The sequence below is a fragment of the Stegostoma tigrinum genome, chromosome 2 (genome assembly GCF_030684315.1).
Source record: "Stegostoma tigrinum isolate sSteTig4 chromosome 2, sSteTig4.hap1, whole genome shotgun sequence".
Taxonomy (NCBI): Eukaryota; Metazoa; Chordata; class Chondrichthyes; order Orectolobiformes; family Stegostomatidae; genus Stegostoma; species Stegostoma tigrinum.
This window is the reverse complement of record NC_081355.1, coordinates 44,947,334-44,965,284: the sequence shown is the minus strand read 5'-3', so window position 1 is coordinate 44,965,284 and position 17,951 is coordinate 44,947,334. Positions and strand designations below refer to the sequence as shown.

General features: G+C 41.5%; 1 protein-coding gene across 1 annotated transcript in view; it reads right to left on the bottom strand.

Moving 5' to 3' along the window:
• The window catches only part of myo10 (myosin X), a 457,994-nt gene that overhangs the window by 60,936 nt on the left and 379,107 nt on the right, over window positions 1–17,951 (bottom strand). The window contains exons 30-34 of the mRNA XM_059653796.1: window positions 12,720–12,775; window positions 7,025–7,167; window positions 5,733–5,927; window positions 2,628–2,785; window positions 565–688 (exon numbers count right to left, since the gene is read on the bottom strand). Of these exons, the coding sequence (XP_059509779.1) occupies window positions 565–688; window positions 2,628–2,785; window positions 5,733–5,927; window positions 7,025–7,167; window positions 12,720–12,775 (676 nt within the window). The remainder of the gene's footprint in view (window positions 1–564; window positions 689–2,627; window positions 2,786–5,732; window positions 5,928–7,024; window positions 7,168–12,719; window positions 12,776–17,951) is intronic.

Below are 17,951 nucleotides of genomic sequence, written 5' to 3'. Positions count from 1 at the left end.
AGAATGCATTGCAGGAGTGGATAGTGGATACGGCCTCATTAGGGGCATTTAAGCAGCTCTTAGATAGGCATACGGATGATAATATAAGGTAGGGGTGGAGGTCAGATAGACCTTAGGGTTAGAGTAAAAGTTCGGCACAACAGTGTGGGCCAAAGGGCCTGTACTGTGCTGTGCTATTCTATATTCTATGGCACAGGAGAAGGGGTTGGCAGGGGGATTAGTTGAATTGTAATCATTGACAGTTGGCACAGATTCAACAGGATGAATAGTTGCTTTCTGTGTTGTAACCAGTTTATGACTCTATAATACATGATCATTTCCAACTTCCATTACTTCATCATTGGTGGCTGTGCCTTCCACTGTTTAGGCCTTAAGCTCTGGAATTCTCTTCCTAAATCATTCAATTTTTCTTTCCTCTTTGAACCTAAGCTTTAAGCTATCCTTATATATTTTGGCATCAAATGTTTTTTGACAATGTTGTGACAGTCTGGGATATTTTACAATATTAAAGTTGTTATGGAAATGTAACTTGTGTGAGGTTTACAACAGATATTCCTTACTCACATTTTAAATTGATGTCTCCATATGGTAGTGGCAGAAGTGGGGAATGCAGTGAATGATGTGTATAACGTAGAATTGGGTTCCTTTTGTAGAGTTGTTCCACAACATCAATATTCAGGCAGTTTTCCTGATATTCAGGGGACAAAAAATTAAATTTATTTCTCTAATTCCCAAAAAAAACCCAACCACTCATAACATAGCTAACCATGCTTTCTCAGAATCTTACAACAGATCCTTACTGAACGGCAAAGTGATTCATCGATGTAATGTGTAATTGCCCTATCTCAGAAATGTGATTCTTTTCAGGAAGGATTCATACTTAAAATTAGTACCACTGAAATGGCTATACTAGTTCTCACAAAGTCTAAAGTATTTAAAAATGAAGCAGACATTCAAATTAGCACCTTGAATGCTCAGATGATTAAAGATGGAAGTTATGTTGTGTTGTACAAACCTCAGGGTGGAACACATCTGGAGTAATTCATTCAGTTGTGATCACTGCAAATCAAAAAGCCTTTTCAATGGCTCAAGATATAGCTGTGGTGCAGATTCATCAGAAAGGTGAAATTATGATGGTCATTGCACAGATTCTATTTATATTCACTTAAAGATTAAAAAATAATCTAATTAAAGTGTTAAAGATGATCAAAGAATTTGCAGGTCAATAATCCTCTTGTAAAGGGCACCAAGAACCACAAAATTAGAGGAAATGCTAGTAAATTAGGAAACAGCACTATGGAAATATAGTTTGCCTTCTTTACTGCCTGCTGAGTACCTCCTTTTAACAACTGGTACATCTGGGAATTATTGAACATTCCCGTCTCTCAATTTACAGCCATTCAAATAATAATCTTCTTTCTTATTTTTGCTCCCAAAGTGGATAATTTCACATTTATGCACATTATACTGCACCTTCCATGCATGTGCCCACTCATTCAGCCTGTCCAAATCACACAGCAACATTTCTCCATCTTCTTCATAGCTCACCCTCTCACCCAGCTTTGTAAATTGAGTTACTACATTTTGTTCTCCCACCTATTTATATATATTGTGAACAGCTGGGATCTTAATACCAAACTCTGCAATACCCGACTAGTCACTGCCTGCAATTTGGAAAATAGCCATTTATTCCTACTCTTTGTTTCCCATCTACTAATCAATTTTCCATCCAACCTTTTTGTAAGTCCATGCTCTTGGTATCCAACCCTACCTCTGCTTTCTAAGTGGTCTGCTATAAAGCCCTCAACATAGTGTCCTAGGTCCAATCATTTTTATTTAATTCATCAATAATCATTTCACCATCATTAGTTCAGAAGTGGGAATATTTGGCGATGACCACACAATGCACAACCCTATTTGCAACATATCAGATTCTGAAACAAGTAACATTCCTGTCATACATGTGCCAGGTGATGATAATCTCTGACTAAAAAAAGAACCCTAGCCACGTCCTCTTCCTATCCCACTGAATTTTGCAATTCCTGGGGATTACCATTAGCCAGAAACTGAACTAGACTAACCACATAAATGCTGTGGATGTAAGGGACCTCCTGAGTAGTCCAAAGCTTATCATCTAGAAGGCACATGTGTGGTGGAATACTCTGTGCCTACCTGAATGGCACTCAACCATCATCTTCAAAATTATTGGCACCATTCCCAATGCACAATAAAGTAAATGCAACACATTGCAGCAATGTACTTTAGCAACTCACCACACCTCCTTCAACAGCACCTTCAAACTTCACTTCCATCTAGCATACAATGGCAACCGATGCATGATACCACAGCCACATTACGAGTTCCTCCCTAATTAACACATCATACTGACTTTTATATCACTGTTCTTTTATTGTTGCTGGGTCAAAATCCTAGAATTTCATCCATAAAAGCAATGTGGATATATTTAGACTACATGGTCTACAGCAATTCAAAAAGCTCACCATCACCTTTAACAGCAATTAAGAACGGACAATAAATGCTTGCCTACATCTAGCCAATACTAATTATACTCCTGATAAAACAGAGGGAATTTTACATATTTAGTAACTTTGCATCTATTTCTTTACCTGGATGTCCTGAATAAGTTGCTGTGTAGGTGTATTGATGGGTGCTTTGGAATCAATAACATTCTGGATGGCATTTGCCCACCTTGTTGCCTCATTCAGAAGCTTTGTGTAAAGACGATAACAATGTATATGGCCATATATAGTGATATTCCAATAACCTGTCAGTCAAGAACAAACAAATACGAAATATAGTAGGAAATATGTAGCAGCAAAACAGATGCAACTATTTGTTTTAGTTATTACATAGAACCAGAAAGGTATCCATGAGCCAAATTCTTTGTGAAAGATTTTCCACTCATATCTAATCCATACAACTTTATGGGGGTTTTGCATCTTTTCACACAGGCATCAAGTTTGCACTGTGTTTTGGCAGTCAAGATGGAATGAGAGAGGACTGATGATGCAAAGACAGGCCATTTACAATGCACCACAGTTTTCCACCACAGTAACGCAGCTTCCACATTGTTTAAAGGCCAGAGGCCCACTCCTCCAGTATGCAATACATTTGGTTCTCAAGACCCATGCAAGCAATGAGAATTATTTTGAAATAATCAAAAAACATTAAATTCCAACTATCCAATAAACCTCAAGTTAAAACTCATTACTATTGATTTTTAAGCAAAAAGCCTTCTGGGGAAATTAAGCTGTAATCCTTCAAGTCCCTATTAGGTTTGTAAATGAATAAGAAAGCATATTAAAGACACATTCCCATAAAAAGCTTCAAATGGTTCTCAGATCAATAGCCAAGTCAAGCATTCATAGAACATAGAACAATACAGTGCAGAACAGGCCCTTCGGCCCTCAATGTTGTGCCAACCTGTGAACTAATCTAAGCCCCTCCCCCCACACTAACCCATCATCATCCATACGCTTATCCAAGGACTGTTTAAATGCCCCTAATGTGGCTGAGTTAACTACATTGGCAGGCAGTGCATTCCATGCCCTTACCACTCTCTGAGAAAAGAACCTGTCTCTGACATCTGTCTTAAATCTATCACCCCTCAATTTGTAGCTATGCACCCTTGTACAAGCTGAAGTCATCATCCTCGGAAAAAGATTCTCACTGTCCACCCTATCTAATCCTCTGATCATCTTGTATGTCTCTATTAAATCCCCTCTTAGCCTCGTCCTCTTCAATGAGAACGGACCCAAGTCCCTCAGCCTTTCTTCATAGGGCCTGCGCTCCAGACCAGGCAACAGGTAAATCTCCTCTGCACCTTTTCCAATGCTTCCACATCCTTCCTGTAATGGGGCGACCAGAACTGTAAACAATATTCCAAATGAGGCCGCACTAGTGTTTTGTATAGCTGCAGCATGACATCACGGCTCCAGAACTCAATCCCTCTACCAATAAAACCTAACACACCATAAGCCTTTTTAACAGCACTGTCAACCTGGGTGGCAACTTTATGTACATGGACACCAAGATCCCTTTGCACATCCACACTACCAAGAATCTTTCATAATGGACAGTTGTCAGAACAGAAGTTCCCAGCTCCAACAACAGAACAGGTTTCAATTTTCAAGCATTGTGCTTGTCAAACAACACAGGGGAGTTGAAGACCATTCTTCTTACCTTCAGAAGCAGAAATACAGCCAGGTCTGCTACTTCAAATAAATCACATCACAGAATCATGACACAGAGGAACAGGAGTAAGCCATTCAGCTTCTTGAGCCTGCTCTGCCATTCAATGAGATCACTGCTAATATGTGGCCTAACTCCACACACCTTCCTTTGACCCATATCCCTTAATATCTTTGCTTATCAAAACAAAAAGCCTCAGATTTAAAATTAACAATTAATCTAGTGTCAACTGTGGAAAGTTTCCAAACCCCGACCATCCTTTGTGTGCAGAAGTGTTTCCTAGCCTAGCCCTAATATTTAGGCTATGCCTACTACATCCATTGACTACAAAACCGCACTTCCTTAAATACATTATGGCACTTTCTCCATTGGAAAAGTACTGCGATCCATGTGAACAATTATGCAATGCTTGTGAATGTGAGCATCAACTTGACTTTGCAAGCCAGATCTGTATGACAAGTATTGCATTAAGAATGTATCTACACTACAATTCAGTTGCTAATACTGGCATATGGGGGTGTCAAAATATTCACCTTTAGGTTTTAAACTTCTCATGAGTTCTCAAAATTTTGTTACCTTCTTTCAAGATGGCAGCGAGAAAGGAGAATAGACACTCTTGAAATTGCAACATGCAAGAAGGTAAAGAGGAAAATCAGACTTCCTATAAAAACGTCCTAAGTGTGGCTATTTGTGCATTAACACTTGCCTCTGCAACAAGGTGGAAAACTGGAACCAGCGTCAAACTTTTTTCACGTGACATCCTGATACTAGCCATGGACTACATTTGTTAAAAAGTCATTTGGACGTACTGGGGGAAACATTTTCAAGCAGGACCCAACCAATGCTGAAACACTGGAACAAATAATAATCAAATCATTTGTTGAGAAATGGATAGTATATAAAACTAACACTGAACCTAATCCTACCACATAATATTCTCCACTGAAATCAGCATCTGATCCCTTGGGTTCATTAATGGGCAAATAATGTAAAAATTACCTTTTGGTATACACTTAATATGCTGTTGTGCCTATGATGATTAAAGCTCTGAATAACAGCACATTTGAAATAATTTTTGTGGAAATATTAATCTACAACTTTGTGATGTTAATTGTGTTGTCATATTTAAGATTTTGCAACAAATAGTTTCTCAACATAGATTCAACCACAGTATCTAAAATAGCAATCATTCATTCAGAGGTCTTTGTGCCTAAAACAGGTTCTTGGCTCACTGTCAGCTGATGATTTATCTTCGGCTGTTTCCCTGACAATTTGAGTCAATGGTGCTTTGCTATTGCCTTCAATTAATCAGATAAGGTAATGAAATAAGTCAAAGTCTACCTCAGCCAGAACAGGAACCTAGTCTGTTTGAAGTACAATTTTTAACTGTACAAACAGCCATCTAGCCAACTAACAATGTCTGCTTGAAGTATCACCATTCTAAAAATTTACATTTATTTAAAATCTGTGTAACAGAAATTTAGGACAGTTATTCTTTAGGAAATACAGCGGAATCCTACCAGATTCTTTGAAAATCTTTTCATCAGGTTGCAGAACAGAACAGAGGCTATTCAGTACCAGGGTTCCGAGCTTGGCTACATCCCTCTCAGAACTCTTGTAGTAGTCGAGTGAATTATAGGTCAGGACAAACCAACGCTTCTTCAACTTTAAGGAACTGAATTTACCACCATTCTTAACTTCTTTATGCAGCCATCCTTTTAAAGCACAGAAGAAATATCATTATACTGCCACTTATTTCACCCAAGTGCACTTTTCAGCTTTTAAGAGAACTTTGACAATGAATTCTCTAAATTGTTACATTCAACAGCCTACAGTGAGAAAACTGCAATTACAACTGGTTTCAAGGACCGCAAACACATGGCCAAAAATGACCTCATAGTTTTATCCTATTCTGTGCCAGTTATATTTAAGAATTTGATGAACTGGTTTTCCTTTAATTTCTTACAAACTAGTTTCCGATGTAGTATTATGTTTGATGCACCACTATCAATGAACTATGTCATTTATCCAAACGAGGCTGAATTAAACAACTTACATAATGTGAACAGCAACAGCTTTCTTTTTAAAAACACAAACTGTACAGCACTGGTCTTAACTTTAGGGAAACAAAACTGGGCAGATAAAAGTAGGATGATTAGGAGAATGTTTTAATGAAAGTTCAATTAGGTATAAAATGGGTTTGATAAAGGGTAAAGATAGGGAAGGAGTGGCTGTTTTGGGGCGAAGATCAATTTTAAACTGACATGTGCTTTACAAAGTGGGCTGCAAGCAGCTAATTAAAGGTAAATCAGTTCAAGAGTACTGGAAAGCATTCAAGGAGAAGTCATGAAGGATTTAAAACAAAAATCCTCCCACAAATCACATAGCAAGCAGCTAATTAAAGGTAAATCAGTTCAAGAGTACTGGAAAGCATTCAAGGAGAAGTCATGAAGGATTTAAAACAAAAATCCTCCCACAAATCACATAGTTGCAACCCTTAAATCCACAGGCTCTTGATTTCAAGGATCTTACAGGGTAGGATAAGGCAATAAAGTAATGTCAGATACTGAAAGATTAGCATTGCAGAAACCCTTGAAGAACACAGAAAGTGTTGGGTGAAATTATACATTAAATTAATTTAAATTAATATCTTGTAAGCGTGTCTACTGGTTATAAAACTGCTGTGTAATGGAGTTATATTAAGAAGGGAAACTCAGATTATAATTCAAGTTTATTTCTTGAGAACAGGATGCATTTGTGCTCTAAAGTGATGACTTTATTACTTTGAGATTTTAAATGGTCACATTCTTACCTCTGATAATAAACTCCTGACCTTCTACTTTTGTGTCTCCCTTGACCCTTTGCAGTAATGTTATCCAATGATGCATCTCCTCTGGTGTATCTGCATTGCAGTGCAAGATGCGATTTGCAGTGATAATCACAAATGAATTTGATCTATATATAAAAAAAATTCACTGGTTACACATGATTTTTGGGTATATTATCTAGAATGGAGCAATGCAGGTGAGATATTTACTTCCATGTTGCTATTTCACGGAAACAATTCATTCCATTACCCCAATGTCAACAGATTTTTCAAATTTAGAGATCCACATTTATGGCTTTTTTTCTTATATACTCTTTGAAACAAAAAAAATCATTTGGCTCCATACATTGGAACTTAGTGTGTAACATACCAAATATTCAACTGAAAATTGTATAAACTCCCACACACTTTCCAGTCTGATCAGAGGAGGTTAACTGATTAATTCATCTCAGATTAATTTTAAAAGTAATTGAAATATTACCAATCCACAAGCAAGCCAATGCTAGAATATTTAACAAACACACTACATGAATAACTATCTGGATATCACATTCCAATCTGTGGTCCAGCAAATTGGAGTAGTCATGATTTTGGTCTCCCTCCAAGATGCTGCCCATTCAAACGGGCCAGCAGCTTCACTGGGATTGATGCCTTGTTAGAACTGCAGCAGGCTATGGAGCACTAGACATGAAGGAAGTCTGGAATAATGAAAAATAGGGTAACAGCAGTTCTGATGTTACCAACCTAAGATTGATGGGGAAGGAGGGGATAGTGTTGCCTTCCAGCAATTACAGGGTGCCCGTTCTACCCAAGACAAGAAGGGTTCACATCCTCAGTGATAGGTCTAACAATGGTAACTACATTTGAAAATGGCTTCAGAGGATACCTGCATGGAGTCCTATCTGCATAAACACTGCTCACTTCTCCTAGCCGTGGATTCTCTTGATTGATGCCCCACCTATGGCGACTGCACACTGTCCCTAATTGGACTGCAGGAGCCTCCAAGTTGGCCCTCTCCAAGGAATACTGTGCAGGCAATGAGGACTCAAACTAAAACTCGCCATAGTTTCAAACAGAAGAATACTTCCAAAGGCGATGGCATGCTCCTCCTGCAAGATATGATCCCTGATGAGTACACCTGTGAGAAGTACTCCTTGGAGACCGTGTTAGCGAGCTGGGCCTGGGGCTAGATGCACTCAGGATCATCAGAAGAGTTTTAGTGAGGTGGTTACAGCTAAGATGCAGGCAGAGAACAGCAGGATGACCACCAGGAAAGTCAAAGGGAAGAGACAGAGAGTGCAGGAATCCCCTGTGGCCATTCCCTGTGAAAATGAGTATACGCTTTAGATACTGTTGGGGTGGATGACCGCTCAGTGGAAAGCAGCAGTAGCCAGTTCAGTGGCACTACAACTGGCTCTGGGACATGCAGGAAACATTAAAAGGTAAACAGGACCTCAGTGATAGGGCACTCAATGGTTAGGGGGAAAACAGGAGATTCTGTCGCCGCTGATGGGAATCCAGGATGGTGTGCCGCTTCCCAGGTGCCAGGGGCCAGGATGTCTCAGAGTGGCTGCAGAACATTCTCAAGAGGGGAGGATGAGCAGCCAGAAGTCATTGTGTACATTGGCACAAATGGCATAGGTAGAAATGGGGATGGGGTACTGCAGAGTGATTATCAAGAGCTAGGAAAAAAAGTTAAAAGCCAGGACCTTGACAGTGGTAATCTCTGGATTGCTTCCAGCCATGCACTAGTGAGGGTAAGAACAGGAGGATACGGCAGATAAATGTAGCTAAAGAATTGGTGCAGGGGGCACGGATTCAGATAATTGGATTATTGGGATCTTTTCAGGGACAGAGGTGACCTGCTCAAGAGGGATGGGTTCACCTGAACTGGAGAGGGACCAATATCATGGTGGGCAGACTTGCTAGTGCTGCAAGGGAGGGTTTAAAATAGATTGGCAGGAGGGTGGGGTCCTCACCAGCACGGAGACAATTGTAAGGCTGGAAGAAGATACAGTAATCAGAAATAGCAAGTTGAAGAGACAGGTCAGGCTGGAACAGGCAGACAGCAAGGAATGCCGGTTGGATTAAATTGCATTTATTTTAATGCAAGTGGGTGATAGGTAAGGCCGACGAACTCAGGGTGTGGATAGGTTTGTGGGGTTGGGATATTATAGCCATTACTGAAACATGGCTAAGGAACAGACAGGACTGGCAGCTTAATGTGCTGGGGTACAGGTGCTTTAGGCAGGGCAGAGGTAGAGGAAAGAGGGGAGGGGGAGTTGTATTTATAATTAAGGGAAGAATCACAGCAGTGGACAGAGATGAAATAACTGAAGGATCATCCAGTAAGGCTTTATGGGTGGAGCTAAGAAATAAGAAGGCAATGGTGACGTTATTGGGGTTGTACTATAGTCAATGGGAATTAGAGGAACAAATATGCAAGGAAACTTGCAGGAGATATAGGGTTGTCATATTGGGGGACTTTAAATTTTCCTAACATAGACTGGGATCTCCATAGTGTCAAGGACTTAAATAGGGTGAAATTTGTTAAATATGTACAGGAACGTTTCCTCAAGCAGTATGTAAATGGTCCTACTTGGGAAGGGGCAAAAACTCAACTTACTCTTGGGAAATAGGGCAGGACAGGTGACTGAGGTGACAGTGGAGGAGCACTCTGGGAACAGTGACGATAGCTATTCATTTTAAAATAGTTATAGAGAATGACAAAACCGGTCCACTGGTTCAAGTTCTAAATTAGGCTATGGTGAATTTTGATGGAATTAGACAGGAGCTTCTAGGGGTTGATTGGAGTAACTTGTATGCAGGCAAAAGGACTCTGCAAGTGGGAGACCTTTAGAAGCATGATAGCTAGAGTTCAAGGTCTGTAAGTTCCTTTCAAGGTGAAGGGCCAAGTTGGCAGGAGTAGGGATCCCTGGATGACAAGCGATTATACAAGGAATCATGGCTCAGGAACAGCCAGCTGGGATCAAGAGAATCCCTGGAGGTACATCGGGACTACAGGAGTTTACTAAAAAAGGCAATCAGCAGGCGAAAAAGAGGGCACAAGATAGCTTTGGCTGAAAAGATTAGGGTGAATCCAAAGAAATTCTTTATGCATATTAAAAAGAAAACAATAACTAGAGAGTGAATAGGCCCCCTCAAGGACTAAAGTGGACATGTATGTGTGGAACACAGGAGATGGGCGAGATCCTCAATAAATATTTCTCCTCTGTCCTTCTCCATGGTAAACACATGAACACTTGAAAACTTGGAGAAATTAGTGGCAATATCTGAGGGACAGCCCATATTACAGTAGAGGTGGTGTTGGAAGTATTAGAATGCATGAAGTTGGGTAAATCTCCTGGTCCTCATCAGATATACCCAAGAACCCTGTAAGGGGATACAGAAGATATTGTGGGGGGCCTGGCTGATATATTTGCAATATCATTAGCCATGGGTCTGGTGCCAGAAGACTGCAGGGTAGCGAATGTTGCACCCTTACTCAAGAAGGGCTGCAAACACAATCCTGGGATTTATAGACCAGTAAGCTCTGTGATCGATACATTACTTGAGTAGATCCTGAGGGATAAGATACACATGCATTTACAAATCAGAGTTTGATTAGGAGTAGCCAGCATGGCTTCATGCGTTGGAGATCATGCCACACAAATTTGTTAGAGTTCTTTGATGAAGTGACCAGGAAGGTTGATGAAAGCAGGGCAGCAGGTGTAATCTATATGGATTTCAATAGGGGCTTTGATAAGGTTCCATACAGTAAGCTGCTCTGGAAGGTTAGATTGCATGGAATCCAGGGAGAGTTTGCAAATTGGACACACAATTTGCTTGATGGTAGGAAGCAGAGAGAATAGTGGAAGGATGCTTGTCAGACTGGAGTCCTGTGACTAGTGGTGTGTCTCAGGGGTTGGTGCTGGGCCCATTGCTGTGTGTTACCTTTATCAATGATTTGGGTAAGAAAGTAGAAGGCATGATTAGTAAGTTTGTGGATGACACTTTAATTTTCTTTGTTTTTTGACACTAATAGAGGGCAGCACAGTGGCTCAGTGGTTAGCACTGCAGCCTCACAGCACCAGAGACCCAGGTTCAATTCCAGCCTCAGGCAACTGTCTGTGTGGAGCTTGCACATTCTCCGTGCCTGCGTGGGTTTCCTCCGGGTGCTCCAGTTTCCTCCCACAGTCCAAAGATATGCAGGCTAGGTGGATCGGCCATACTAAATTGCCGTAGTGTTCAGGGGTGTGTGGGTTATAGGGGGATGGGTCTGGGTGGGACGCTCCAAGAGGCACTGTGGACGTGTTGGGCCGAAGGGCCTGCTTCCACACTGTAGGGAATCTAATCTAATAGGCAATATGATGGGCAGCGAGGAAGGTTATCAGAGATTGCAGCAGGATCTCTGTCAGCTGGGGAATCATAGAATCATAGAATCCCTACAGTGTGGAAACAGGCCCTTCAGCCCAACAAGTCCACACTGATCCTCAGAGCATCCCACCCAGACCCATTGCCCTATAACCAACCTAATGTACACATCCCTCAACACTACGGGAAATTTTCCATGGCCAATCTACCTAGCCTGCACTTCTTTGGACTGTGGGAAGAAACCGGAGCACCTGGAGAAAACCCATGGGGAATTGAGAACATGGAGAGAATGTGCAAGTGCCACACAGACAGTCTCCTGAGGGTGGAATAGAACCGGGGTCCCTGGCGCTGCGAGGCAGCAATGCTAACCACTGAGCCACCATGCTGCCCAGGGAAGTGAGCTGAGAAATGACAAATGGAGTTTAATGTCAATAAATGTGAGGTGCTGCATTTTAGATAGTCAAATCAAGATAGGAGTTTCATGGTGAATGGTAGGACCTTAAGGATTGTAGTGGAACAGAGGGACCTTGGCATTCAGGGGATTGGGTCTCTGAAAGTGGAGTCACAGGCAGACAGGGCAGTGAAGACGGCTTTTGGTACACTGCCTTCATCAGTCAGGGCATTGAATATAGAAGTTGGGAAGTTATTTTGCTGTTGTACAGGACATCGGTGAGGCCGCAATTGGAGTATTGTGCTCAGTTTTGGTGATCTTGCATAAGGAAGGATGTCATTAAACTGGTAAGAGTGCAGAAGAAATGTACAAGGAAGTTGCCAGGGCTCAAGAGGTTGAATTACAGGGAGAGGTTGGACAATCTAGGGCTTTTTTTTAGAGCGTAGGAAACTGAGGGGGAATCTTATGGAAGTGTAGAAAAACATGAGAGACGTGGATAGGGTAAACGCACTTAGTCTTTTTCCCAGGGTTGGGGAATTGAGGACTAGACAGCATCGGTTTCAGATAAGGGGGGAGAGAATATGTGGGAACCTGAAGGGCAACTTTGTTTTTTTAAACAGAGGGTGGTATGCATATGGAATGCGCTGCTAGCAAAAAAGTGGCTGTGGTGGGTACACTAACAACATTTAAAAGACAGTTGGACGAATACATGGATAGGAAAGGTTTAGAAGGATATGGGACGAGCACAGGATAATGGGGTTAGTGCGGATGGACATTTTGGTCGACTTGGATCCGTTTGGGCTCAAGGGGCCTGTCTCTGTGCTGTAGGACTCTGACTCTACATGCTTAATGACAGTATCCACAAAACTCAATTGTCTGAAATTTGCTAGAAATGAACAAAAAGTTAATAATTACCTGTCAGGGCAATCAAAAGCACAGACTGAATCAATCAAACCTACATCCAATGTACCCTAGACAAAAGAAAATTGTTTCAATGTAGGGACAACAGTTGACCCAAAACTGCATGGATATAACATTCTAAGCAAAAATGTTTCCATAACTTTAGATTGAAATGTTTTACAACTTGCATCAAAATCTTGAACTCCCCCACTAAAGGCATTTTATCCATGATACTCAACTGCTGTTTCCTTGATTCTACTCTAAGTGCTTAAACTGCTGATTATTCAATTTCACCTCCCGAACCCAAGAGAAAAGGCGACAGAAAACAAGAACTGATGCAATTATAACTCTGTTAGATTCAAGATTGTTATAAAAAAGGACAAGGATAGGCCCAAAATCAAATTTAAAATCTGGAGAAAGGCCCTCTTGAATACACTCAAATATGATTTGGCTAGAGTTGACTGTGAGGAAACACTTTAAGTAAATCCATATCAGAGCAGTGGAATGCATTCAAGGAGAAAATGTTCCCAAATAGGAAATGAGTTGTAATTTAGGACTCCACATTTTCCAAGTGTTCAGAAGCAAAATCAGAAATTGCTGGAAAAACAGCAGGTCTGGCAGCATCTGTGGAGAGAAAGCTGAATTAATGTTTTGAGTCCAGTGATCAGGAGTCCTTCCAGTCCAATCAAGGTTACTGCACCCAAAACATTAACTCTGCTTTCTCCCCACCAATGTTACCGGACTTGCTGAGTTTCAGCAATATTCAGATTTTGTTTCTGATTTCCAGCACCCACTGTTCTTTGGGTTTTTCACTTTCCACATGTTGATTATTTCTGTCTTTCAGAATTATTTCCAATAATCTCCTCACCATTAACATCAGATTGACTGGTCTGTAATTACCTGATCTATTCCTACCGTCCTTCTTGAACAAAGAAACCACATTAGCTATCCTCCAGTCATCTGGGATTTCAATTATGGCCAGCAAAGCATTATTTGCCAGGATCATCGCAATCTCCTCCCTTTTTTCCTATAGTAACCAGGGATACATCTTATCAGGTCCTGGTGATTTATACACTTTTATGCTAGCTAAAACATATAATACCTCCTCCTTGTTAATCTTAAAATGTTCTAGGACTTCACAATCCCAACTGAAATCTGCAGCTACAGTGTCTTTCTCCTTTGTGAATATAGCTGTGAACTATCCATTTAAGACCTTATCCACATCCCTTGGCTCGACACAGATTGCCATTTTGGTCTCTAATGTGGACCACTCTTTCCATGGTAATCCCATTGCTTTTAATTTACATATAAAATGCTTTGAGGTTTTCTGTAATCCTATCTACCGAACACGTTTCATGACTTCTCTTTATTCTCTTGTTTTTTTTTAAGTAACACCTATACTCTCTATTTTTGAAGTGCCCCCCACCCTCATTTTTAATGCACCTTACTGACACATGCTCCTCTTTTTTGTTTCATCAAATCAAACAATCTCTACAGTGTATATACAGGCCATTTGACCCACTTTTCTCCATAATTCACCTAGCCTGTACATCCCTGAACACTACGGTGCAACTTCGCATGGCCATTCCACCGAACTTGCAGACATGGGGAGAACGTGCAAATTCCACTCAAACAGTTACCCAAGGGTAGAATCAAACCAGGGTCCCTGGAACTGTGAGGCAACAGTACTAACAAAGCTCTTGATAGCCCTTGACATGCAGGATTCCCTGGACTTGCTGCTCTTGCCCTTCGCTCTTAGGTGAACAAGCAAGGCCTGAATTCTCACTATTCCACTTTTAAGTAACTCCCACTTTCCAAATGCAGACTCACCTGCTACACTCAGGCTATGCTTGCCAGATCCTGACTAATGTCAGATCCCACCAATTTAGACATTTCTACACTACCCCCTTTCATAGTGAATTCGAAACTGAAGAATTTGCCCACTAACACTTCAACAACTTGATCAGCTTCATTCCCTAACATCTGCATCCTAGCACAAAAAGCTCTTCTGGATGCACTTTAACAATTCCACCCCATCTAAATTTTCACACTAAGGCAATTCCAGTTAAATGTTATAAAAGTTGTAGATGTTGATGTGTTTGCCGAGCTGGGAGGTTTGATAGTAGGCGTTTTAGAACATAGAACATAGAACAGTACAGCACAGAACAGGCCCTTCAGCCCACAATGTTGTGCCGACCATTGATCCTCATGTATGCACCCTCAAACTTCTGTGACCATATACATGTCCAGCAGTCTCTTAAATGACCCCAATGACCTTGCTTCCACAACTGCTGCTGGCAACGCATTCCATGCTCTCACAACTCTCTGCGTAAAGAACCTGCCTCTGACATCCCCTCTATACTTTCCACCAACCAGCTTAAAACTATGACCCCTCGTGCTAGCCATTTCTGCCCTGGGAAATAGTCTCTGGCTATCAACTCTATCTATGCCTCTCATTATCTTGTATACCTCAATTAGGTCCCCTCTCCTCCTCCTTTTCTCCAATGAAAAGAGACCGAGCTCAGTCAACCTCTCTTCATAAGATAAGCTCTCCAGTCCAGGCAGCATCCTGGTAAACCTCCTCTGAACCCTCTCCAAAGCATCCACATCTTTCCTATACTTACTAGGTGACACTGTCTGCTGTGGAGCCTCCTGTGAAGCGCTGTTGTCTTGTGCCGATTAGAATTTACATGGTCTGGCTTTTGCTGCTTCCAGTGGGTGCCAGTTGTGCATTGTAATGCTCAGTATATTGGGTCTAAGACAACGTATTGTTGATCTAGCCAACGAATGAATGCCGAGCCTCCAAGAGTTCACTGGAGTTCACTGGCTGTCCTCTGTTTGGGCTTGTGCTATGATAGTAGTGCTGCCCCAGATGAAAATGTGGTTTATCTCGCCTGTGCGTACTGAAACCAAGGACACCTGGTCATGTCATTTAGTTGCCAGTGGTGCTCGTGAATGCGGGTTGCTTGTTGTCTGCCTGTTTGTCTCACTAATGTTTTATGCAGTCTCCACATGGTATCTTGTAAACTACATTGTCCTGTCCATGGTATCTATTCGGTCTTTAACCCTGGTCAGTTGCTGTTTTAGTATGGCTTCCAGTTTGTGCACCATCATGATTCCTAGTGGTCTGAATAGTCTGGCTGTCACTTCACCTGATGGAAAAGTGCTCCAAAAGCTTATGATTTGAAATAAACCTACTGGACTATAACCTGGTTTTATGCGACCTCTGCCATTGTCCACCCCAATCCAACACTGGCACCTCCACATAAAGGAAAAGTGAGGGGCAAGTTTTTTTTGTTTAGAAAAAGTGAGAGGTTGGTAAGTACCTGGAATGTGCTACAAGAGGTGGTCGTGGACCAGAAACACTAGCAGCATTGAAGAAGCATCGTGACAGATAGATAAATAGACAGGGAATACAGGGATATGGATCACGTAGAAGTAAAGATTTTTAGTTCAGAAAGCATCTTGCATTGGTGCAGTCTTGGTGAGCCAAAGGGCCTGGTTCCTGTGCTGTTCTTTGTGTATACTTTTCACACCTGTCTGTGATGTGAAGTATAGAATCACAGACAGGTGTGAAAGGTAGCCATTTGGCCCATCAAGTCCACATTGACCCTCCAAAGAGTATCCCACACAGAACCACTCTATTTCTATATCCCTGCCTTTCTCATGGCTAATCCACTTAGCCAGCATGTCCCTGGACACTGTGGGCAATTCAGCATGGCCAATCCACCTAACCTGCACATCTTTGAACCGTGGGAGGAAACTGGAGCACCTAGAAAAAACCCACAAAGACACAGGTAGAACGAGAAAACTCCACACAGTTGCCCATGGCTAGAATACAACCTGGGTCCTTGGAGCTGTGAGGCAGCAGCACTAGCCATTAAGCCACTGTGCTGCCCACATATGTGCTTCTCTAGTTCCCTGTTGGGAGGCGTGTAGTATAATCCCAGCAAAGTGATCGCTATTTTTATTTCTAAGATTTACCTAGATGGTATGTATTATTTAAAGAGCTTCAAGTATATCTTCCCTCATTATTGCAGTGATGGTTTCCATTATAAATAATGCAATGCTGCCCCCGCACCCCCCGACTTCTCTTGCATCCTCCTATCACACCTGAAACTTTAAAACTCTGGATTGTTGAGCTGCCACTCCTGCCCTTCTTTGAACCATGTCTCAGCATTTGCAATATCATAGTCCCAAGTGTTGACCAACATCCAAAGTTTAATCAGTCTTACCAGTCAAGCTCCTTGCATTAAAGGTGACACAGTTTAGCTTTCCCATGTGCTTCTTCATGCCCATGTGTGCTCCACCTACTGGACTGTCCTAGTGTTCCTTCTATATCTAATTGGACCTTGCTCCCAAATTTACATCTACTCAGTGCCCTATCTCCCTGACAAATTAATCTAAAACCTCCCCAAGAGCATGAGCAAACTTCCCAGCAAGAACTTTGAACCCATTCCAGTTCATGTGCAACCTGTCCAGTTTGTACAGGGCCCACCTACCCAAGAAGCTGTCCCAATGATCCAAAACAAAAGCCCTTCATCCTATACCATCCCTTCAGTCATGCATTCATCTGACGTACCTTCTTATCCCCTTACTCAGAAACATGCGGCACTGGAAGTAATCCAGAGATTACAACCTTAGCCACTGTCTCCTTTAATTACTCCCTTACACTCCAAATTCTAGTTACACAATCTCATTTTTTAAAAACTCTTGGCTGTTGGTACCAATATGTACCACAATTGCTGGCTGTTCACCCTGTTGCTTCAGAATGCCTTGCTGCCACTCTAAGACCCCTCTGATCTTAATGGTTCTTTGACATCTGGAGTGTTCTGATCTTGGTCCTACACATTTGTACACAAACATATTTGGCCTGTGCTCCTGCTATTTCCTCCTTGAATGCCTTCCATGGCTTTGACGCAGACTTATCCAAAGACATGCAGGTTAAGTGGATTAGCTATCGGAAATGCAGAGTTACAAGGACAGGGTAGAGGGTTTAGGTAGGATGCTCTTTGGAGGGTCAATGTGTATACAATGGGCCAAATGGCCTGCTTCTACACTGTAAGGATTTCATGATTCTACTGTCTGCAAACAGCTGTTCCTAGTCCACTTGAGCCAATTTGTACTTTAGCTTAAAATTAGCCTCTCTTGTCTTCTCCACTGCTGTTAAATGATCAGACTGTTTATCCAACATCTAGTACATTAATAATGAGTAGAAAGTTTCTCCAAATAAATATTAGAGAGACT